The sequence below is a fragment of the Schistocerca gregaria genome, chromosome 3 (genome assembly GCF_023897955.1).
Source record: "Schistocerca gregaria isolate iqSchGreg1 chromosome 3, iqSchGreg1.2, whole genome shotgun sequence".
Classification (NCBI taxonomy): Eukaryota; Metazoa; Arthropoda; class Insecta; order Orthoptera; family Acrididae; genus Schistocerca; species Schistocerca gregaria.
Window position 1 is genome coordinate 458,191,903 of NC_064922.1, and position 24,681 is coordinate 458,216,583.

The 24,681-nt window shown below is 42.4% G+C and overlaps 2 protein-coding genes across 2 annotated transcripts in view; one reads left to right on the top strand and one right to left on the bottom strand.

Annotated features, from left to right (window-relative positions):
• Positions 1-24,681, bottom strand: part of LOC126355417 (LIM domain only protein 3-like) — a 1,043,148-nt gene that overhangs the window by 218,090 nt on the left and 800,377 nt on the right. The window lies entirely within an intron of this gene.
• LOC126354198 (uncharacterized) lies at positions 3,317-5,621 on the top strand. The gene is made up of 2 exons (XM_050003654.1): positions 3,317-3,416; positions 5,253-5,621. The coding sequence occupies exons 1-2, from the start codon at positions 3,402-3,404 to the stop codon at positions 5,511-5,513; spliced, it is 276 nt and encodes a 91-aa protein (XP_049859611.1). The 5' UTR covers positions 3,317-3,401; the 3' UTR covers positions 5,514-5,621.

Here is a 24,681-nt window from a genome sequence, read left to right on the forward strand (position 1 = left end):
GACTGCTGCCGCTTCCGAATAATGCAGCTTAGCGTGTCAAACTCTCTAAAATGTTCAGTTAATCTATAATAAGTCTTTACATATTTTTCTGCCGGATCTCTGATTTAAATAACTATAAGAAACACATGATTATTATACACAACTATAAATAGCACATAATTATTATGCATAATTAATATACACCCTAAATCTCAGTCACTACCAGCCATGACGGTAAGCCATATCCAATTGAAACCTTCCCGTCTAATATTGGATGAACGTTTGCTTGCTGACTGAACGCTGCGTCTCTTAAAATCTTTTAACTGCTGCTCTGTCAAGACTACCTGCTGATTATTACGACGAAACATAAAATGTGTTGTCGCCGTGGCCCTCAGTCGTTACCTGAAATTATTAAGACTGATTCTTACCTTTAATTATTTATACTGGATCGCCATCTGACTGCTACAGCAAAATGTGGAATGAATATACTTACTTCTCTTTAACATAATTATAAGCTGCTGGTGGAAAGTAGCGTTGCGCTACATACCTAATTTTCCATCAAAATTACATAACTATATTCTGAGAACGATCTTGACAAACAATTACAAGGGGCATAGTTCTTTACAAAAATTCTTAAAAACTAGCATTGCGCTACATATAGCGAGTGGCTGGCGAGCACACCGCTTCTTTCAAAGTGTTAATTCATACCTCGCTTACAGCGACCTCCTCTCATGTCTCGCTAGCTACGACTGCCTCGTCTCACATCTTACTCGCAACTGCTCGCTTCCAACGCTCAATGTTACAAAAGTGCGGTCTCGCCGCCAACAATGGTTTTGGGTGCAGACAATCCCTGCTACCATTACAGATGTATTACTGCGCGCTGTTTCCCGCTCTTTCTCAAAATGTATCTATGCGCGGTTTCCCGCTCTTTCTCAATAATACACAATGCAATTTAATTAACAAAACAATTTAAATAAGAAACAGTTCAGATAATTACATGCTAAAACAGTTTAAATACGCCTATTACATAATTACACCAAACGCAGCCGTTTGTGTTATGGTGCTAACGGCAGCCTACTCATGGGACGATAAGTCCCTAGTTTGCCTGCCGCTAGTCTCCGACCAATGGCGCGGGATGACACAGAATGTTGCATGGAGTCCATTACTTGTTCCCGGATGGCAGAGGCCGATGCGAAATTATTACAGTGTGCCTGTTGCACAGTAAAATGGCCATCCTCCCTTGTAGTAGTCAGGCGCAATCGATCGGAACTTTGGTGACAAGTATGCCAACCCTCGCATTAGGACGCAGTTCCACATTGGGACACTGTCATATCCAAATGCTCCACAAATCAGGAAATTGCATGATTCGACCTCGGCCAAACGCAGGCCCAAAAAGAGTCTCTGTCAAATGAGATCAGGCGCTCATAACTCTGTCTCACAGGAGTACGCAGCATCTTTAGGTCTCCCACTATACTCAGCGCACGTCACTGTTAATGCCCTTTATACACCCTACCGGGCTTGGTAACAACACTAACCACGAACAACACTCATGCACTATTGAATTCGTTTACAGGTCACAGAGAATTGCAACTCTAATCCTCCACATATGCGCCGATGGTATGTATGTGTACGAAGTCACAGTGACATCCGATCATGTCTCCTGGGTGTTTCACGCAGTGTTGGCAATTTTTGTTGTCCTTAAATTATAATACCATAACATCTTCAATATCCTCGTAAAAGTGATCTACGACTGAATAAACTACTACAACTAGTACTTTTACGAATCTTACAGGACGGCCTTTGAGAGGTTTCTACTTCTACTGGACATCGTGACCTCCACGTGAAGATTGAAGCGTTTCGCATAATGAAGTATTTTCATGTGATTGTTTCTACTGGTAAGACAAGTGATGTACGAGGGTGGTTTGAAAAGTGCTCGGAACGGAATAGAAAAAAGTACTTACATCAATGAAACTTATTTTATTTTTCAATATAGTCTCCTTGTAGATTAATGCACTTGGTCCCACCTCGAAAATGAATTTCTTCCAGGCCTGCAAAATAGTTGTCAAATCCGGTTATCAGTTCTTCGTCTGAACTGAATCTTCGACCACCAAGAAAACGTTTCAGTTTTGGGAAGAGGTGGAAGTCTGACGGAGCCATATAAGATGAAAAGGCGGGTGTGGCAACAATTCATACCTTTGTTCGTGTAATTTTGGCATTGCTACGGCACATGTGTGCGGACGAGCATTGACTTGATGGAAATGACTTTCTTCCTTGCTAAACCTGGCCTGTTTCGCGTATCTTTTGTTGCAATTTGTCCAGGAGGTTATTCTCAAGTAATTGTTTGCCCAGTGGGGAGATAATCTACAAACAGAATCCCCTTCGCATCCCAGAACACTGATGCCATGACCTTTCCCGCCGAAGAAATTGTCTTTGCTTTCTTTGGTGGCGGAGAATCAGCATATTTCCACTGCTTGGACTGCAGGACCCAAGTTTCATCTGTGATCACAAACCGGCGCAAAAAGTCTTGTTCATTTCTCCTTAATCGGGCCAAACACTGTTCCGATAGGTCCATTCTCGTACTTTTTGATCCATTGTCAAGACTCGCGGCAGCCATCTTGCAGATAATTTTTTTTATTTCTAATTCCTTAGTTAAAGTGTGATATACCCTTTCAGATGACATCTGGCAGGCGTGAGCAATTTCACGCACTTTCAACCCGCGACCTTCCGTGACCATTTTGTGCTCTTTTGGAATGATTTCTGCAGTAGTGACACATCTTAGCCGACCACTGCGCGGATCATAATCTAAGCTCTCCCGACCAAATTTAAATTCATTTGTCCACTTGGCAACAGCTGAATATGAAGGAGAAGAGTCCCCCAATGTATTCAGGAAATCGGTATGGATGTCCTTTACTTTCATACATTTCTTTAGGAAGTATTTAATCATTGCTCGAATCTCGATGTTTTCCAACTTCGCAAATGACTACGCGGGTACAACAACAGAACCACGTCACCGCCACAGTTCTGTTCCAAGAGCATTGACGTAGCGCGTGTTTACAGGCAACAGTCCGATGAATATCACGTGAACAACTTGTTGCGCTAGCTCTGACATCTCGTGGTGATTCCGAGAACTTTTCAAACCACCCTCGTAAATTCCAAATAAATCTACTGGTGTCTAGCGAATACTAGGATTATGTTCATCCAGCGTTATTCCGTTCTATGTAAGAATTAGCTTTTGCGTATTGATTTCGAACTCCACAGCGTTTACTGTAGCGTGGGTTGTGCCAGACAACAGCAGATGCATGGACAAAAGACTGCTGTTGCGATTGTCACGCAATGTGCCGACTGTGCGTCACACGGCGTGGTATATAAGGCCGCCTAGAATAGATAGCCCATTACTGTTAACAAGACAAGCAAACAGCATCATGAAGACTCTGCTGGTAAGTGTACAGGCAATAACAAGTCAAGTACGACTGTTTTCTGCTAATATTCTTTAAAATCACGCAAGTCGGAAGAGAGCAAAAACTACGTAAAATAATGTATTTTATGTATTTACGTTAGAGACTGTTGAGTATAGCAACACAAGCTCAAATTATGCGCGAAGAGGGTTTCATTCTGCTGTCGGCTATACAACTACGTGTCCAATTTTAGATACGTTGTAACCAAAGAGTTTCTCTGTCGATCGGATCCACTCTATGTTCGGTTCGTCTCTCTTGGCTGGAAACTAATTACTGAGGACTGAAGATCTCAAAATCAAGAGCAGCACTACGTATCATCCGAGCACTTGACAATGTTCTCGTGAATTTTTCTTTGACGTACATGTAATACTTATCGTTTAAACTTGAGTGTCAAGGTCATCAATCAGAACTTTATTGTAAACTGAGGTGTACAGAGAAATCGCAACGCCAGAATATTGCAGCGAAATGCAGGAAGACCTGATGAGGTCGTAGTTCATGTCGTTCATAAACATCCCTTTTCAGACTATCCCAGGCATGTTTGATAGGGTTCATACCTGGAGAACATGCTGGCCACTCTAGAGGATCGATGTTATTCTGAAGGAAGTCATTGACAAGGTGTGGACGATGGGGGCGCAGATTGTCGTCCATGGAGACGAATGCCATCTCCAATATGATGCCGATATGGTTGCACTATCGGTCGGAGTGTGACATTCACGTATCGTACAGCCGTTACGGTGCTTTCCACGACCACCAGCGGCGTACGTCAGCCCCACATAATGCCAGCAAGGTGCTTGCTGCACTCGCTGGACAGTGTGTCTAAGGCGTTCAGCCTGACCGGGTTGCCACAAAACACGACGATTGTCTGGTTGAAGGCATATGCGACACTCATCGGCGAAAAGAACGTGATACCAATCCTGAGCGCTCCATTCGGTTTGTTGTTAGGGTCATCTGTACCACGCTGCATGGAGTCGTGGTTGCAAAGATAGACCTCGCCATAGATGTCAGGAGTGAAGTTGGGCATCATGCAGCCTGTTGCGCCCAGTTTGAGCCGTAACCCGTCGTCGTGTGGCTGCACAAAAAGCATTATTCAACATGGTGGCGCTGCTGTCAGGGTTCCTCCGAGCCGTAATCCGTAGGTAGCGGTCATCCACTGCATTAGTAGCCCTTGGGAGGCTTGAGCGATGGATGTCAACGACAGTTCCTATCTCTCTGTATCTCCTCCATGTCCGAACAACATCCCTTTGGTTCACTCCGAGACGACTGGGCACTTTCTTGTTGAGAGCCCTTCCTGGCACAAAGTAACAATGCGCACGCGATCGAACCGCGGTACTGACCGTCTAGGCAAGGTTGAATGACACAACACGAGCCGTGTACCTCCTTGGCAGTGGAATGACTGGAACTGATGGGCTGTTGGACCTCCTCCGTCTAACAGGTGCTGTACATGCATGGTTCTTTACATATTTGGGCATTGTTTAGTGACATCTCTGAACAGTCAAAGGGACTGTGTCTGTGATACAATATGCATAGTCAACGTCCATCTTCAGGAGGTCTGGGAATCGGGGTGATGCACAATGTTTTTTTATGTGTGTATATTCAACGTATCTTATACCTATTTCATCCATTTATGTTACGTTACACACTGTAACAAATTAAATTCTTTATATTGTAGGAAATTTCTACAGCCTTTAAATTAATGAAAAATTTTCTTCTTTTATAACGATTTGTATTTATATGTACTATCTTAACAATAAGATTCTTCTACTCTTCAATTTTCATTTGCTTTTGAGCTTCATTTACTTTATGATTTCATTTTTACAGGTTCTGGCTGCGGTGTTGGCGGTTGCCTGTGCTTTCCCGAACCGAGGTATCGGTGGCAACCAGGGTTTCCCAGGCAGCGGATTTCCAGGCAGTGGCGGATTTAACCAGGGATTTCCCGGAAATGGGGGCTTTGGCCCTGGCGGACTGAACCAGGGCTTCCCTGGGTTTGGCTTTGGACAAGGTTTCCCTGGTAATGGAGGATTCCCTGGAAATGGGGGATTCCCTGGAAATGGTGGCTTCGGCAATCAGTTCCCAGGGTAATGGATCCCTATGCACAATAACGTTTTACCCTTGTGGAATGGAAATGTTGCCAGGACGTCATAGCCTAATTGTATGTCTTCTCTGTTGCAATAAAATTCTTAAGCTGTATATATTTCATTTAATTCACGTCACTCTTTCGCACCAGACAATCACCTGAGCGTCCTGACCGAAATTTGATCCAAAAAAAAACCATATCCTTCGTTGAAAAGAGAATTTTTCCCGATGGGTTTCCATGCGTCATACAATGTTAGAGCCGATGTGCAAATGTACTGTGAGAATGTAGTATTGAATGTGCACAATGACAACAGGTTCAACTATACCTGTCGTTTAAACCATAAAGCAGACAGGAATACTCTGGTCCCTGAAGCGTCATGCAATATGTATATGTATTGGAATGTTCCTAATGTATTACAGAGGTTTTTCTACAAACGTAGTATATTATTCATACCCACAGTTACCTAATTAGCCAAGTTTATGAGCTCGACGATAACAGAAAACAATATTAAAAAAGATAAAAAATATAAAACTTACGTTTTGTCCTTTTTGAATAGCCATAAACACACAAATCGCAAATTGTTCTACTAGTATTTTTATGACAAATCGTTAACTGAATCATTAAATATGACAAATTTCTATCATGAAGCGCCAGGAGAGCTATCTGGTAATACTTCGTACACATGTATTTTTTCGTTTTCATAAGACAGCTGGAAATGTACAAGCAAGAATAACTTGAAATTGACGGTTGAGTGCTTTTGAGTACATCGTAACGAACACACTCGTAATTTTATTAAATTTAGTTTCACTTAGGCTATTTAAAAATTATTTTCTTTCCGTTACATTACCCATTAGTCCTCTTATAAGACTGATACTCGCTTCATTATATTTTAGTTCAAATTTATACGATAATTAAGAATCGAAACAGTTTGTTGGTCCTAGTCGTCATACATATGAGTGACATTACAGTGAAAGCTTTTCTACAATGTGCACAAAACTTAAAATTAAATGTGTGTCGTGCATTTATGCTTTTAGAGACCTTGCTTCCGTGAAGCTTACTATTTGTGAGAACTTATCTGATAGTTAGGCAGTACCTGGACAGTATGAAAACACCTAGCACGAATTAAGCGAGTGGAGTTGTGAGTTGAAGGAGGCAGCAACAAGCAACAAAATTGTTGGAAGATATGCAATGAAGATACGCAATGAAGGCGACTCTATAAAATTGATAATATATTTGTCTTGCTGTAGGAAGAACCAACTGAAATGAATGATTAGCAGGACCAATAATCTAAAAATTATGCTCATTGCACGACTTGGATTTCAATATTTAGAAAAATTAATCTCCTTTCACAGGACGCTGAAACATGTTACTCCGATGACAAACAGAGACAGAAGAAATCGCTTGTCGAATGATCGAACAAATCTCTCTCTGTCTATTCCACCCCACAATTACAAAACAAACAAACAAACTCACACACTAACACACGCACACACACACACACACACACACACACACACACACACACACACACACACACACAATACAGTTCACCAACTGGAATCTATCACAGCGAAGAATTGCCAGTAGACTTTTGTAACGCTGTAAATACTATTTCCGTTTGGAAAGAGGGATGTCACATGACTTGACAACTTAGAAAAATAGTCAGCATAATACAGTTCACTCAAGGAAAACAAGTAAGACGGGACAGTATTTTTAAGAGAGAACCTTCCATGCTATGAAGTCTGCCATATTCAAAGTTGGAGAAGCTCACGGAAGAATCCATTGGAATATTGTCTTATAGCAAAAGGCCAGGTAATAGGAAAACCTGAAAGAAAGAAGGCAAAATACTTCGAATTTCGTAGGTATGGAAGAATAAAAAGAGCAGAAGGAGACAGATATCGTGAGTGCTGTGTTTCTATACGTAAAGTTGTGGAAAGCTCTTTAGTATGAAAGAAGGAAGAATAGTCGTATGACCTGCAGGGTAACACACGTAGTAGCTGCATAAACTACAGATAGTCAGGTATGTTTCATAAGTTAGGAGAAAACACTCAAGTAGTTTTTTCTTGAGTCATCAGTCTACTGACTGCTTTGATGCGGCCCGCCACGAATTTCTCTCCTGTGCCAACCTCTTCATCTCACAGTAGCACTGCAGCCTAAGTCCTCAATTATCTGCTGGATGTATTTAAATCTCTGTCTACCTCTACAGTTTTTACTCTCTATAAGCTTGTTCTTGTACCATGGAAGTCAGCCCCTGATGTCTTAACAGATGTCCTATTATCCTGTCCCTTCTCCTTGTTGGTGTTTTCCACGTATTCCTTTTCTCTCCGATTCTGCGCAGAACCTCCTGATTCCTAACCTCAACATTCGCCTGTAGCACCATGTCTCAAATGCTCCTATTCTCTTCTAGTCCGGTTTTTCCACAATCAATGCTTGACCGTGCTCCAAATGTTTATTCTCAGAAAATTTTACCTCAAATTAAGGGCTATGTTTGATACCAGTATACTTCCCTTGGCCAGGAATGGTCTTTTTGACAGTGCTATTTCGCTTTTGATATCCTCCTTTCTCCGTACGTCATTGGTTATTTAGCTGCCCAGGCAGCAGAATTCCTTGACTTCCTCTCCCTTGTGACCATCAATCCAGATGTTAAGTTTCTCGCTGTTCTCATTTCTTCGATTTACTCTCAATCCATATTCTGTACGCATTAGACTGTTCATACCATTCAGCAGCTTCTTCTATGTACAGATTGAACAGAAGGAACAGAAGACTACATTCCTGTCTTACACCCTTTCCAATACGGGAATTTCTTTCTCGGTCGTCCACTCTTATTATTCCCTCTTGGCTCTTGTACATATCCAATGTTACCCGTCTCTCCCTATAGCTTACCCCTATTTTTCTCAGAATTTATCAGAACCTTGCACCATTTTATATTGTCGAACGCTCTTTCCAGGTCGATAAATCCTATGAATGTTCTTGATTTTTTTGTCTTGCTTCCGTTATCAATCACAAAGTCAGAATTGCCTCTCTGGTGCCTTTACCTTTTCTAAACCAAACTGACCGTCATTCAACACTTCCTCAATATTTTTTCCGTTCTTCTGTGCATCACTCTTGTCAGAAACTTGGATGCATGAGCTATTAAGCTGATTGTACGATAATTCTCGCACTTGCCAGGTCTTGAAGTCTTCGGAATTATGTGGATGATATTTTTCGAAAGTCAAATTGCATGTCTCCAGACTCATACATTCTACATTACAATGTGAATAGTCCTTTTGTTGCCAGTTCCCCCAATGTTTTTTGTAATTCTCAATGGTTGTTATCTATCCCTTATTTGATCTTAAGTCCTCCAAAGCTCTCTTAAATTCTGATTCTAATACTGGAACCCCTATCTCTTCTAAATTGACTCCTGTTTCTTCTTATATCACATCAGTCTAATCTTCAATTTCATAGAGGTCTTCATTGTACTCTTTCCGCCTGTCTACTCTCTCTTCTGCATTTAATAATGGAATTCCCGTTGCGCTCTTAATGTTACCACTCTTGCTTTTAATTTCACAGAAGGTTGTTTCGACTTTCCTATATGTTGATTCAGTCCTTCCGAACATCATTTCTTTTTCTATTTCTTCACATTTTTCACGCAACCATTTCATCTTAGCTTCCTTCCTCTTCCTTTCACTTTCTTCTTTCACTTATCAGTTGAAGTATTTCTTCTGTTACCAATGGTTTCCTTGTAGGTAACTTCTTTGTACCTAAGTTTTTATTACCAGCTTTTGTGATTGCCCTTTTTTCAGAAATGTCCATTCCTCTTCAACTGTACTGTCTACTGAGCTATTCCTTATTGCTGTATCTATAGCCTTAGAGATCTTCAACCGTATCTCGTCATTCCTTAGCACTCTGTATTCCACTTCTTTGCGTATTGTTTCTTCCTGACTAATGTCTTTAACTTCAGCCTTCTGTTCATCACTACTATATTATGATCTGAGTCTATATCTGCTCCTGGGTACGCCTTACAATCCAGTATCTGATTTCGGAATCTCTGTCTTACCAGGATGTAATCCAATGAAATCTTTCCGTACCACCCGGCTTTTTCCACGTATACCTCCTCCTCTTGTGATTCTTGAAAAGGAAATTCGCTATTACCAGCTGAAACTTGTTACAGAACTCAATTAATCTTTCTCCTCTCTCATTCCTTCTCCCAAGCCTATGTTCTCTTCCAACCTTTTCTTCCCGTACAACTGCACTCCAGTCTCCCATGACTATTAGATTTTCATATCCCTTTACATACTGTATTACCCTTTCAATGTCCTCATACTCTTTCTCTATCTCTTCTTCTTCAGCTTGCGACGTCGGCATGTATACCTGAAGTATAGTTGTCGGTGTTGGTTTGTTGTCGATTCTGATAAGACTAACCCTATCATTGAACTGGCTGCCCTACCTGCCTATTCACAAAGAATCCTACTCCCGTTGTACCACTTTCAGCTGCTGTTGACACTTCCCTGTACTCATCTGACCAGAAATCCTTGTCTCCTTTCCATTTCACTTCACTGACCCCAACTATATCTACACTGAGGCTTTGCATTTCTCTTTTCAGTTTTGTATTTTCCCTACCACATTCAAGCATCTGACCTTCCACGCCCCGACTCGTAGAATGTTATCCTTTTATTGATTATTCAGTCTTGAATGGGGGACTATTCTGGAATCTTTTGCTAGTGAAGAGATCATCATGGCTCTTTTACAATTACAGGCCACATGTCGTGTGGATACATGCTATGTGCCTTTAATGCAGTGGTTTCCAGTGCCTTCGGAATCCTCATGCTGCTGATCATTGCTGGTTCTTCCGCCTGTAGAGGTAGTTTCCAACACTGAGGGAAAGAGGGTACCCTGAACCTCTATCTGTTTCTCCGCCCTCTTTGATAAGGCCGTTGGCAGAATGAGGATGGCTTCTTACGCCGGAAGTCTTCGGCCGCCAATGCCGATTATTAATCAAAATTTAGCGGTTGCAGGTTTCCAACCCGGGACGAGGACTTTTTGATTATGAATCAAAGACGCTACCCCTAGACATAGGGGGGTAGGTACTTTCAATAATCATTCACAAAATAGCCATTGCTTTTAATGCGTTGTTTCAGTGGTACCATAGTTTTCGGTTTTCCAGTATACCTTTTCAGCAGAAATGTGATGGAGCATCATCGACGACCTCAAGAACTGAAATAGTTCCGTCTCGTCAATGCTACCATATTATTCCGATAACAATCAATACTTGACGAAGTAAATAAGTTACAGTCGGAAGGAGGATCACATGAAATGTTAGTGCAGAAGGATTTCGATTAGAACTAGTAGATCTGTCTGCAGTCGAAGAATTCATGTAGTCTGTTAGCTGTTAGTCTATTACAGTAGATTACTCTGTATTCTAAGAGAATGAAATGATTCTTTACAGATTTAATTGCACTTTGACAATACATTTCGTTTCAAAAGCTGTAATTGTGAACCAGAAGGTGGATGTAAACTAAAGATGGCGAGAAATAATGTAATAAATAAAGAAACCATTAAGAAAGATAGCCTCTCAGTATTTGTTGAAAGTTAAAACCATGATTTCCCCTGGGGCTGTAAGCTTTTTATCATTATAAAAGAAGATATTGACATCCGCTACAGGTTTTTTTCGGATTTTAAGTCACTGTCAAATGGTAGGGGTGAGTCGTGTCGTACTGGCCAGCTCATACTACACGCCACTACCGTGGTTTTCCTTTCCGCTTCCACATATCAGAAGTGTACAGTAAGCAGAACAAAGTTTGTGTGTCCATGTGCACTGCACCAAGGACATCATCTTGCCCTCTTCAGTGCTTTGTCTGCTCTGAGTGCTTGATGGTGGTTGCTAGAGTTCTTAACGCATGTAAGATATTTTTGGTGCCTGTGATACCACATTTAAAGGTACGTGATTAATTTCATTGCTATATTTCCAATACCTAAATTTACATCTATATCTGTATGGATACTCTGCGAAACACACTGAAGTGCCTGGCACAGGTTTATGGAACCACCTTCACAATAATTCTCTGTCATTATTCCACTCTAGAACAGCGCGAGGAGAAAACCAACACCTATAACTTTTCGAGCGAGCTCTGATTTCCCATATTTTATTATGATGATCGTTTCTCCCTATATAGGTCGGCGTCAAAAAAATATTTTAGCGCTTGGAGGAGAAAGTTGGTGTTTCAAAATTTCGTTAGAAGACCCCTTTTTAATGATGTCCACCTGGATCATGTCCGTGTCACTCTCTCCCCTACTTCTCGGTTATACAGAGCGTGATGCCCTTCTTTGAACTTTCTCGATGTACTCCGTTATTACTCTCTGGCAAGGATCCCACACCGGGCAGCAGTACTCCAAAAGAGGACGGAGAAGCGTAACGTGGCAATTTCTTTAATAGTTCTATTGCATCTTCTAAGTATTCGCTTCCTCACGACATTTTCTAGGTGTTCTGTCAATTTTAGTTATTCGTAATTGTAATTCCTAGGCATTTAGTTAAATTTACAGCCTTTCGATTCGATTGATTTAACGTGTAATCGAAGTTTTAAGGATTTGTTTAAGCACTCATGTGGATGACCTCAAACTTTTCATTGTTTAGGATCAATTGCAAATTTTCGTACCATACAGGTATCTTTTCTAAGTCGCTTTGCAATTTGTTTTGATCTGATGACTTTACAGGGCGGTAAACTACAGAGTCATCTGCAAACAATCTGCTCTCATTGTCTCCAACATCTTTTATATAGATGAGGAATAGTAAAGGGCCTACAAAACTACCTATATATGTTAGGTATGGAATGACATTCAACAAACGTTTCATGATAATTTCTATAAAAGAACCTACAACACTGGTGGATCCTACAACGTGTTTGTAGTGCAGTACCGGCTACCCGATTGTCTTTCAATGTCGACCAGATGTAATTTCAATTTCTAAATTATACTTTCTTCTTCTTACGTCTTTCCAGACAGAAATAACATAGTGCTGATATCGGTGCCTACTTCGGAACTCACATCAAATAACTTTTCTGATCCTCAGAGTTCAGTAACGTTTTGCAGTCCTGGACCTTCATCAGCTCTAAATTAACTCACCTCTTCTGACCTACACCAGCCCTAAATTCAGCCACCCTTTCTGCACCTGGACCTTCATCATCTCTCACCGTGGCCAATCTGCCTCCAGCTAAAGAACCCACCAGTGTTTGTCAGTCTGTGTCTTCAACTTCTGGTCAATAGCCAGTAGTGAAAACTTCCGTCTTCTGGAATCTCCAAACATTTCTAGACCGAAAACATCTCTCCTTCCTCTAAGGCCTGTGTAAAGCAATGAGCTAAACATTGGTGAACTGACCAAAAGAGCAACAATAATTTCCCATGCTTATGTGTTGCATTATTATTTAATATGTGTCAGTGCAGGGTATAAGTAAAAGACGGTATTACCACAGAAAAGACAATGAGGGATGCTGAAAGACACTTCCTACAAGGATTGTAATTATGGATCTTTTGTTTTCAATGTAATTAAGTGCTGAGTACAAAAAATAAAAATTATTGCACTGTGCTATTCATAGAGCATGTCTTGGAGAATAGTATATTAACAACTCGATTAACCACCACAGATATAAAGTGAGGTCAAAAAACTTAATCCGGCCCATACTGGTCGACTCTCCCCTACTTTCATGCATAGGCGTTCATTAACGGCCCTCTGTAGCATAATGCTTGAAAAGTGAGTCGAGAAGTAATGTCTACTTTGACACTATGTAACGTTACCAACAATATGTATTATACAGAAGTTGAAAAATGAAATAAATAAGACAGATCACGTTGCGTGACAGCACTCGTGGTTTGCATCAACGCGAGTAGCATTGATCCGAAACTTCTTGGCAGATGGATACCGTGAACCGGGTCGGGCACGTGCGTTGCCTTCTGCTTACAATATCTTTTACTGAGTGAGCTATCCAGGCACGAATCACGATCAGCCTTTACAGCTCTACCTGCAACTGTACCTCACTCCCATCTTCCGAACTTGACAGAACTTGTCCCGCGAATATTGCGGGCTTAGAACTCGTTGCAGAAAGAGAAACGCGAAGAAATGCCTCACCGTCTGCCCTTGGGGTAGTTTAAGGAAAGAATTTTTCTCTTCACAGCGGAGGTAACTACCCCTGAAACGTCCTGGCAAGTCCAAACTCTGTCTGACTGGCACTCCAACCCTTAACTACGCCTCACATCAGCTGGTAAGAGCATTCTCAGCGACATGCAAGCTTCGTGGTTGAAGGCATAGTCGAGTGTATTTAATCTGTTTGTTTGTCGACTTGTCTATAAAACGAAGGGCGATCAATAAGTAATGCAACACTTTTTTTTCTGAAAGGAGGATGGTTTTATTCAGGATTCCAACACATTATATTATTCCCCACTCATTTGGACAAAAAACCATGTTTTCCCACATCCGTTCACTGCGAATGCCTTATATCACCCTACTGGCAGAGCCTGTATGCCCACATGCTACCACTCAAGGTGCGAGATCCTGCCTTTAGGGTGGATGAGGAAAACCAGTCCTTTGTTCTTTTGTGAGCTCCTCTCTTGTCCGTAGACTTGTTTGGGGCCTTGCGTTATCATGGAGAAGGAGACGTTCGTTTGCATGTTTTGTGGCGAGGAACATGTTGAAGTCACTTCTTCAATTTCCGGAGGGTAGCACAATGCACGTCAGATTTGATCATTTCATCATGAGAGAGGACATCAAACAGAATAATCCCTTCAGAATCCCCGAAGACTGTCGCCATAATTTTAGCGGCTGAGGGTGCTTCTGTCTTTTTCTCTTCGAAAGTGAGGTGGTGTGGCGTCACTCCATGGATCGCCATTTAATTTCCAGTTCAAAGTGATGAACGCGTGTTTCACCGCCTCGACGATGTTCGACAAAAAATTGTCACCGTCAGCCTCGTATCGCGAAAGCAATTCGGCACAGATTGTCCTTCAATGGCCTTCATGGTCTTAGACGGCGAGGAACTCAGCTGCCACACACCTTTGAGTACCTCAGATGGTGGGCGAGTGAGTCAGTGCTACCAACGGAGACGTTCAGTTGAGTAGCGAGGTGTTTATAATCTATTGATCACCTCGAATGACAGCGTCCGCATGTTGCAATATTTTTGGAGTCACAGCGGTGTGCGGCTGTGCGGCAGGCGGGAGGTCTCTGATTTGCACGACTTTGTTGCGATGGTGACACGCCTCCCCCAACGACTCACCGTGCTTTTGTTCACTGTCAGGTCTTCGTGGATATTCTGCAAGCACATACGAATATTTGCGATGCTCTGGTTTTCCGCCAAAGGAAACTCAATGACAGTTCTGTGATTGAAACACACCTTCTTTGCATATGCCATTTTAAACGCTACGTATATCGCCACAGCTATCGGAAATGCATGAAAGTATAGGGACTGAAACGGGAATATTTCACGATTTCTCACAACAAATACCGCATTTTTTTTCAACCGAAGTTGAGCGAGAAACAAAAGTTGCATTACTTGCTGAACACTAAATACGGTTGATAGTGTCACGGAATGTTTGTTAATGATGTATAAGTATGCTGAAACGAAAAAGCGATCAGTAGAAAATTGTTGTTGACTTGTATCGGTGTGCAAGTACAAATTCACTTGTCTAGCATCGGTATACGAGGAACACATCACTTGGAAGTTGTACAGGCCGCTGTGGCGAAGCGGTTCAGGGCATTTCAGTCCGGAACCGCGCTGCTCCTACGGTAGCAGGTTCGAATGATGCCTCGGGCTTGGATGTGTGTGACGTCCTTAGGTTAGTTAGGTTTAAGTAGTTGTAAGTCTAGGGGATTGATGACCTCAGATGTTAAGTCCAATATTGCTTAGAACCATCTGAACAATTTTTTGAAAGTTGCTTAAAATGCGAAACAGGCCTACTGTGAATTTTAATAAGTGATTGCCTTTGACAAAATGGTTGTCACCTCGATGGAACCATGGTGTTAACGTTAACCAAATTCTTACGAGCTATGTAGTGGAGCAAAAAGAAAATGCCAGACACTTTTATTCAGAAACGGAATATTTGAATCGTGAACGTCGTTATTTAAATGCAAATCAGTTACCACTGCAGGCGGTGGGGTATGCCCCGTTGTCTCATTGTCGTATTACGTTTGTTTACTTACGTCGAGCAATTTGAGGGCAACATGTCAAAAGAAGCAACTACCACCCACAAGCGAACAAACCCAGTTGCTTCCCCAGAAATGGCCTTGGACTGTAAGCTCAAATTTCGTTGTGACCTTTGTACACGAGTGGGGAAAGCAATGAGTTCCGAATTGTTGTGAAACCGCGTTGTGTTAAAATCGAGATTCCACACAAACACATGCAGAACAACGAAAGAAATGTGCTGCAACAAGTGCGCTTTTTTCACTAAGTGACGGCACTAAAGACATTTTATCATATTCTTAAATTAACCATGTGCTAATCATAGATTGCGTGCGTTACGGATAGAAGAGAGTGCTGTACTCTGGTACATTTTTCAAACTGTTGGCTCTGGCCCTTGATAGAAGTTTAATACTATACTTTGAAACGATGGCATTCAGTCTTTTAGTGCTGCATTCTTTTACTGAAATTACAAAAATCTCTCCGGAAAATTTGGATTTTTCCAAACGTGGAAACCTGTTCCACGTACAATATTATCTTATATGTAGGAACAAATATTTTACTGTAATTTCAAATTGTTGCAATCGAGGAAATCTTGTCAGTATCGTATTTAACCGTCTATCTAAAAATGGTTTAAATGGCTCTGAGCACTATGGGACTTAATATCTATGGTTATCAGTCCCCTAGAACTTAAAACTACTTAAACCTAACTAACCTAAGGACATCACACAACACCCAGCCATCACGAGGCAGAGAAAATCCCTGACTCCGCCGGGAATCGAACCCGGGAACCCGAGCGTGGGAAGCGAGAACGCTACCGCACGACCACGAGATGCTGGCCAACAGCCTATCTGTTACATTATTACTCTGCTACACACCAATAATCGGTAAGTGAAATCAAATTAAGTAATAGTGTTATCAAAAACCAGTTACAAGTAAAATATAATCTGAAATAGAAGCTATTGTAAACTAACACAAATTTTCATTTTCAGCATAGGGAAATTCGTTTAGTACAAAATTTTGCAAGTATCACATGTTCGATGGAAAAATATTTTCTGTTTTAAGCTACAAGATGGCGCACGGCCTATGTAATACGGCTTTACTGTCCATATTTTTGTTGTTGTGACCTTCAGTCCGAACACTGTTTGATGCAGCTGTCCATGGTACTCTACTCTATGTAAGCCGTTTCATCTCCGAATAACTACTGCAACACACATACACTCCTGGAAATGGCAAAAAGAACACATTGACACCGGAGTGTCAGACCCACCATACTTGCTCCGGACACTGCGAGAGGGCTGTACAAGCAATGATCACACGCACGGCACAGCGGACACACCAGGAACCGCGGTGTTGGCCGTCGAATGGCGCTAGCTGCGCAGCATTTGTGCACCGCCGCCGTCAGTGTCAGCCAGTTTGCCGTGGCATACGGAGCTCCATCGCAGTCTTTAACACTGGTAGCATGCCGCGACAGCGTGGACGTGAACCGTATGTGCAGTTGACGGACTTTGAGCGAGGGCGTATAGTGGGCATGCGGGAGGCCGGGTGGACGTACCGCCGAATTGCTGAACACGTGGGGCGTGAGGTCTCCACAGTACATCGATGTTGTCGCCAGTGATCGGCGGAAGGTGCACGTGCCCGTCGACCTGGGACCGGACCGCAGCGACGCACGGATGCACGCCAAGACCGTAGGATCCTACGCAGTGCCGTAGGGGACCGCACCGCCACTTCCCAGCAAATTAGGGACACTGTTGCTCCTGGGGTATCGGCGAGGACCATTCGCAACCGTCTCCATGAAGCTGGGCTACGGTTCCGCACACCGTTAGGCCGTCTTCCGCTCACGCCCCAACATCGTGCAGCCTGCCTCCAGTGGTGTCGCGACAGGCGTGAATGGAGGGACGAATGGAGACGTGTCGTCTTCAGCGATGAGAGTCGCTTCTGCCTTGGTGCCAATGATGGTCGTATGCGTGTTTGGCGCCGTGCAGGTGAGCTCCACAATCAGGACTGCATACGACCGAGGCACACAGGGCCAACACCCGGCATCATGGTGTGGGGAGCGATCTCCTACACTGGCCGTACACCTCTGGTGATCGTCGAGGGGACACTGAATAGTGCACGGTACATCCAAACCGTCATCGAACCCATCGTTCTACCATTCCTAGACCGGCAAGGGAACTTGTTGTTCCAACAGGACAATGCACGTCCGAATGTATCCCGTGCCACCCAACCTGCTCTAGAAGGTGTAAGTCAACTACCCTGGCCAGCAAGATCTCCGGATCTGTTCCCCATTGAGCATGTTTGGGACTGGATGAAGCGTCGTGTCACGCGGTCTGCACGTCCAGCACGAACGCTGGTCCAACTGAGGCGCCAGGTGGAAATGGCATGGCAAGCGTTCCACAGGACTACATCCAGCATCTCTACGATCGTCTCCATGGGAGAATAGCAGCCTGCATTGCTGCGAAAGGTGGATGTATACTGTACTAGTGCCGACATTGTGCATGCTCTGTTGCCTGTGGCTATGTGCCTGTGGTTCTGTCAGTGTGATCATGTGATTTATCTGACCCCAGGAATGTGTCAACAAAGTTTCCCCTTCCTGGGACAATGAATTCACGGTTTTCTTATTTCAATTTCCAGGAGTGTACATCATTGTGTACTGCTTACTGCATTCATATCTTCGTCTCTCTCTACAATTTTTACCCCCCACATTTCCATCCAATACTAAATTTGTGTTCCCTTTATGTCTCAAAATGTGTCCTATCAATAGATCCCTTTTTATAATCAAATTGTGCCACACATTTCTTTTCTTCCCAGTTCTGTTCACCCCCTCGTCATTACCAGAATGAGATTTTCACTCTGCAGCGGAGTGTGCGCTGATATGAAACTTCCTGACACATTAAAACACGGTGCCGGGCCGGGACTCGTACTCGGGACCTTTGCCTTTCCCTGGCAAGTATTCTACCATATTTTTTTCATTTTGTTCATGGTTGATCGTTGTGTTCGGTCGTTGCGGACATCACATGGCATCCGTTCATGTTCGCAGTTGATCCTTTCACTCAGTTTTATATTACAGAGACCAACCAGCTCTCTGACCGAACACGCTGAGCTACCGTGCCGGCACCATCTGAATTACCCAGACACGACTCACGCCCCGCCCGCGAAAGGCAAAGGTCCCGAGTTCGAGTCTCGGCCCGGCACACCGTTTTAATCTGCCAGGAAGTTTCACCCCGTCGTTAGTTACATGATGTATCCACTCCATCTTCAACCGCATGTCCATACGTTACATAAATCTAAAAATGTGTAGCAGTTTACTCACCATAAAATTCTGTATCCGAAGAATGAACAGTACATTCAAAATTTTTTAAGTATGTAATACAGTACTGAACGCACAGAACGCGAAATATTTACAAATGGTGCACAAAACACAGCGTCATGTCTAACAACAACCGTCGAAAACGGCGGAAACTGCTTATGGTAGTCTGTAGTGCGCATTCTTTTATGTGATTCTAAAATCAGTCACTAGACTGAAGTGCCTACCAAAAAACATCGTTTATTCCTAGGCACACTATCCTCTAGATACAGCACTCCCTGCTACCGGTGCATACTTCATTTTGCAGAATTGTTATCGTCGCTTTCGTTTGTCAGCAATGTATGCAGAAGTTAATAAGCGTAACTTCGATTCAGGGGCACCTGTCTACTGTACACTGATGAGCTGATGAGCTAAAACATTTTGACTACTGCTCACCGCGAGGTTGAATGTCTCCTGCTAGTGTTGCGGGAACGTGACACAGTACGCAAAGAATATAAACAGAAGAGGGACGAATGGGCTGTCACTATAGCGGAGATACGGGCCGCAAATGCTGAAATCCACGGATATAAGCGGTTTTGACAAAGGGCACATTGTTGTGGCGCTGCGGCAGGAAACGAGAATCTCTGAAACGGTGAAGCTGATCGGTTGTTTACATAGTACTGTTGTGAGCACCTGTGAAAAGGGATTGAAGGATGGTGAAATGACGCGTAGGCTGTACGGTACTCGGCGTCCACGTCTCACCATAAAAAGTGGAGTTCGGAGGATTCCCCGCTGTGTAACCCAGGATAGGCATGACTGTGGCAGACATGACGACAGAGTACAATGATGGTGCAGGCGCAAATATTTCGGAGCACACCATTCAAAGGCTATTGCTGAACTGGAGCTCCACATCACACAACCCCTACGTGTTCCCGTGTTGACTCAAAGACACCGTCAGTTATGACTGCAGTGGGCACAGTATCACTGAGTCTTCACCGTGGGTCAGCAGCGCGTGATAGCTGCGTGGTCTAGGGCACCTTTTCACGGTTCACGCGACCCCCCCCCCTCCCCGCCCCCCCCGCCCCCCCCTTTCCCACCTACCCACCCCCATCGGAGGTTTGAGTCCTCCCTCGGATATGGGTGGGTGGGTTTTGTCCTTACCTTAAGTTAGTTTAAGTTAGATTAAATATGGTGTAAGCGTAGGGACAGATGACCTCTGCAGTTTGGTCCCACAGGAAATTACCACAAATTTCCAATTTTGTTTCACCGTAGATCAATAGGAAAGTGTCACCTAAAGATTGAATCGCATTCCTTGTTGCACCAGGTCGTTCTTTAGGTCCGTACATGACGTCATCCAGGGAAATGGCTGCTTTAAACTTGCAGCACGCTACAGAAGCAGGCCGGTGAGCTGTGGGGTACACTGAGTTGGGCTTCTATGCGATATGTGGTAGTATTCGAAGACGCCATGACAAAAGTGAAATATGTGAGTATATGTTGCGGATCACCTGCGTCCCTTCATTACTGAAGTATTCTCTGATGGTGATGACACCTTCCAGCAGGATAACTCTCCGTGACACAAGGTCAGAAACGTGTAGCAGTGGTTTGAGGAACATGATAGTGAACTCACACTGATATCTTAGCCAGCAAATGCCCCTGATCTGTACCCACTGGAACACATATCGGGCACCAGTTGCATGCCCACAAATCACTGTCACGTAATCTGCGGGAATTTAATGACCTATGAGTAGACAACTGGTACCACAAACGTTTGGAAACTAATCAAGACTTGTAGAATACATGCCAAGCATAAGCGCTGCTGTAATGTGTTTGAAAATTGGACTGTTTTGATAATCCGTCTTAGGCAAACAAAATTCGTTTATTTTTCATATTTACGCAGATATGTTTCGACACCTATGTGTCACCTTCTGTCGGTCAGTTTTTTTTTTATTTTATTTCTTAAAATTACATCGCTAAATGAACTGCATTATTATACATCTGTGCTTGTGCTCTTTTTCTTCGTTTTTTGACAGCATGTCACCTACAGAATTTTCCGTCCTGTTCCGTGTCTCTGGTTGGTGTCTCCATCAACTGCTGTTCAGTGCACTGTTTCCACACAATTTTTCACAAATCTTTTTCGCTCTCTAGTTCGCTTCCCATGCACTTTCACAAAGAGTGGCGAAACTTGATCTGAGCAGATTGAGAAGTATCTCCGCAGATCACATTTCGCCACATTTTGTAGAAAATTTGGTCCGCAGAAGTTGACACATAGGTGTCAAAACAAGTGTGAGTAAATATAGAAAAATGAACTAACTGTGTATGGATAAGGCGGACTTTCAAAACAACCCAATAATTTTATTGCAAAGACGGAAGCTCAACAAGAGCTTCAAATATAAGTAAAATGATTATGTGGTTGAAAAGTAGACCAACACGCTGTTAAACAGTTGGTTATAATGTTTTGATTCGTCGGTATATAATTGTGTTGTTACTACTGCAATTTCCGATAACAACTGTAGCAGTTATTATATCGTAGCAACTCACACTGCACATCGGGTAAAAGACTGAATTTCTGTTATGGTGGAAATCAGTGTATAATACATGATATGCTGCTATCATATGACTCATGGTGCAAAATCTTCAAGAATTCAGCTCATTTGTAAGACAGGGATGATAGAAAAGACAGTTCACTTATGAAATAAACAAAACTGTATGATCTGAAGTTAGATCGCCGTGACAATTGAAATTATTACTTCATAAATGTTTCGTTTTTCAATGAAAAATATTACTTTAAAACGGGCTAGATGTATTCGGTAAAATTTTGGCAGTGTTTTCATTCATTATGAAAACTGGTGTTTTAATGTTTTGTGAAACTCGAATTGACTACCATCTCAAACTCAGATGACACACCCAGAAAAGCTAAGTGCTCCGTATGAAACGTAGCGCCGCCATAGGTTATTACAGTTATCGACAAAGCACACGGCACTGCAGTAGGGATTGGAAAAACGTCTTCGTCATAATCATGAAAAGTATTTCAAATTCATGTGACTTTGTAGTTTCAAATTCATTATGCTAAACAGAAAAAAATTCAAATTTAGTAATGTTTAAGATGAACTAGAAAAAAGTGTGTCATTAAATTTAGAAACAAATAACATAATAATACATACTATTTTGATAAACCTCTCACTGCTCTCCCAGTTTCGTGTCTCAATTCCCCTTCTCTTTACTTTCCTCCCTCCAACGCTTCCTGGCTACTCCTCTACTTTCTTCTCTCTCCTTTCTCTTTCTGACAAACACACATACGCACAAATACACACACGTACATACACACACACACACACACACACACACACACACACACACACACACAAAAGCGGGCGCAAACACGCACACACGTGCACGCAACATGACCTTTGTCGTCTTTAATCGTACGACAAACATCTCTAGGTATTGAAGTCAGCAAACTATTCGACTCCAGAGATGCAACTTGTCAGTTTTTCCGTACTTATTGTCACTATAGGATCTATTTAATCTATTCGATGAAACGACACAGGCGTCAAGTCAACACGACTTTTCACATGAAACAGAATGGATGAATGATATTGTTCCACCTTTCACAACTCATGAAGAAACGCACGCACATGAGAAGATCTGCCAGCTAGTATAATAGTACGGTTGGTTGGTTGTGGGGCAGGGACCAAACAGCGAGATCATCGGTCCCATCGGATTAAGGAAGGATGGAGAGGAAGTCGGCCATGCCTTTTCAAAGGAACCAATCCGGCATTTGCCTGAAGCGATTTAGGTAAATCACGGAAAACTTAAATCAGGGTAGCCGGACGCAGGCTTGAATCATCGTCCTCCCGAATTCCAGTCCAGTGTGCTAACCACCGCGCCACCTCGCTCGGTGTATAGCAGTTCTAAAGTAGTCTTCGCACTGAAGGCTACAACAAAAACATGGCTACAAAAGAGTAAAATAAAATAAACACATCTGATTTTTCGGACCGTACAATGGACGTTTTCTGACATACAGCAGTCCCTGAGAAATCGGAAAACCATGACTTTTCTTGTGTAGCATCTTACTACCTGAAATAGCTCAAGAGTGAGTCACATTTTTAAAATGAAATTAGAAATGCTGCGCCGAAGTGAAAGTATATAACGGGAAATTTATTAAATGATTACATGTACTGACAATTTCTTTAAATAATCCTGAGTGTCAATCATTTGTCCGCAAAAGTTAGAAACGAGAGATAACCTCTACAGGGATCTTTGCGCAGCTCCATAGTGTATAAAACATAAACACGGCAAGTAAACCGATAAAGTTCAATATAAAGATGTCATCGTGAGTCCTTACAGCAAGATCCAGATTATACACCAGAATCGATCTCCAGCAATAGGAGACATAAAACTTCTCAAGAGAAACTTAATGATTTAATTCGTAATCTGGAGTTATCAAAAAGGAAGGTCGAGCGCCTTGGCTCCAGGATTCAGCAGCGTACTCTTCTGGCAAAATGTCGGCACGTATACATCGAGAAACAGACAACGTCATCTTTGAAATGGAAAACAATCTAGTAGCTTATAGTGATGTGAATGATCTGATGGCATCTTTAAGAATGAAGGAGTGGAGACTTTTCATTGACTTGTCTAAGTTAAGCTTTCAAGCTGTTTCGCCTCACAACAGAAACACAAAGTCGTCTGTTACACGTAAAACACGGTGTACATATGCAGGAGAGCTATGAAAGTGTAAAATTACGTCTTAAAAATTAAATTATGAAGTCCATCAATGGCAGAAATATGCCTATCTGAAGTCTATTTCTAACATACTTGAAATGCAGTTAGGAAAAATCAAGTGTTGATGCTTCTTTTGCCAGTGGAACAGTCGTCACAGGAAATCAAACTACACACGAAAAATACGGCCTGAAAGGAAAGTAAAGGATCCTTCAATAAAGAGAATTCAGTACACTCTCTTAGTTCTTCGTGATAAAGTCTTATTGCCAACTTCACACACAAAGTTTGGACTTATGCAGAGTTTAGTGAAATTGATGAATTGGAAAGGAAAAGCTTCAGTATCTAGAAGCAAAAGTAACCACATCCCAGCGATGCTAAGATCAAAGAGGGAATCTTCGTTGGACCACAGATTTGAGAACTGTTTAAGAATGAAACATTTCGTACGGTCATTGAAGGGAAAGATAAATCAGTTTGGGAAAGCTTCAAGAATGTTGTTCACAATTTCCTTGGGAACCAAAGAGCTGAAAATTATAGTCTAGCTGTAAATGAACTTCGGAGGACATACCAAGAGGTAGGCTCTAATATGTTGCTCAAGAGCCACTTTTTGGACTCACATCTGGACTTCTTTTCAAGCAATTGTGGCGCTATGAGTGATGAGCATGGAGAGCGATTCGCTCACGACATTTCAGCTATGGGAAGAACATATTAGGGCAAGTGGATGTCGTCTATTCTTACAGACTGTTGTTGGTATCCCAAAAGAGTGGCCCGAAAAGTAGATTACAAATGAAAATAAAAAAGGCTAAGGATTCCGTGCAAATTTAATTATAAATATATTATAGTGTATCCATCCTGGGAATCCAGAATCTCAACGACTTTATCTGTTTTCGGTATTGATACTGGCAATATATCGGTCCCCGGAATCCCAAGACCGTATCAAAATCTCTACAGTGGTTCCTTAGAGTAGCATGGACAAATAAAAAGAAGCGAGCAGGGGACTTTAGTTTATATATGTAGATACAGAATATTGAATAA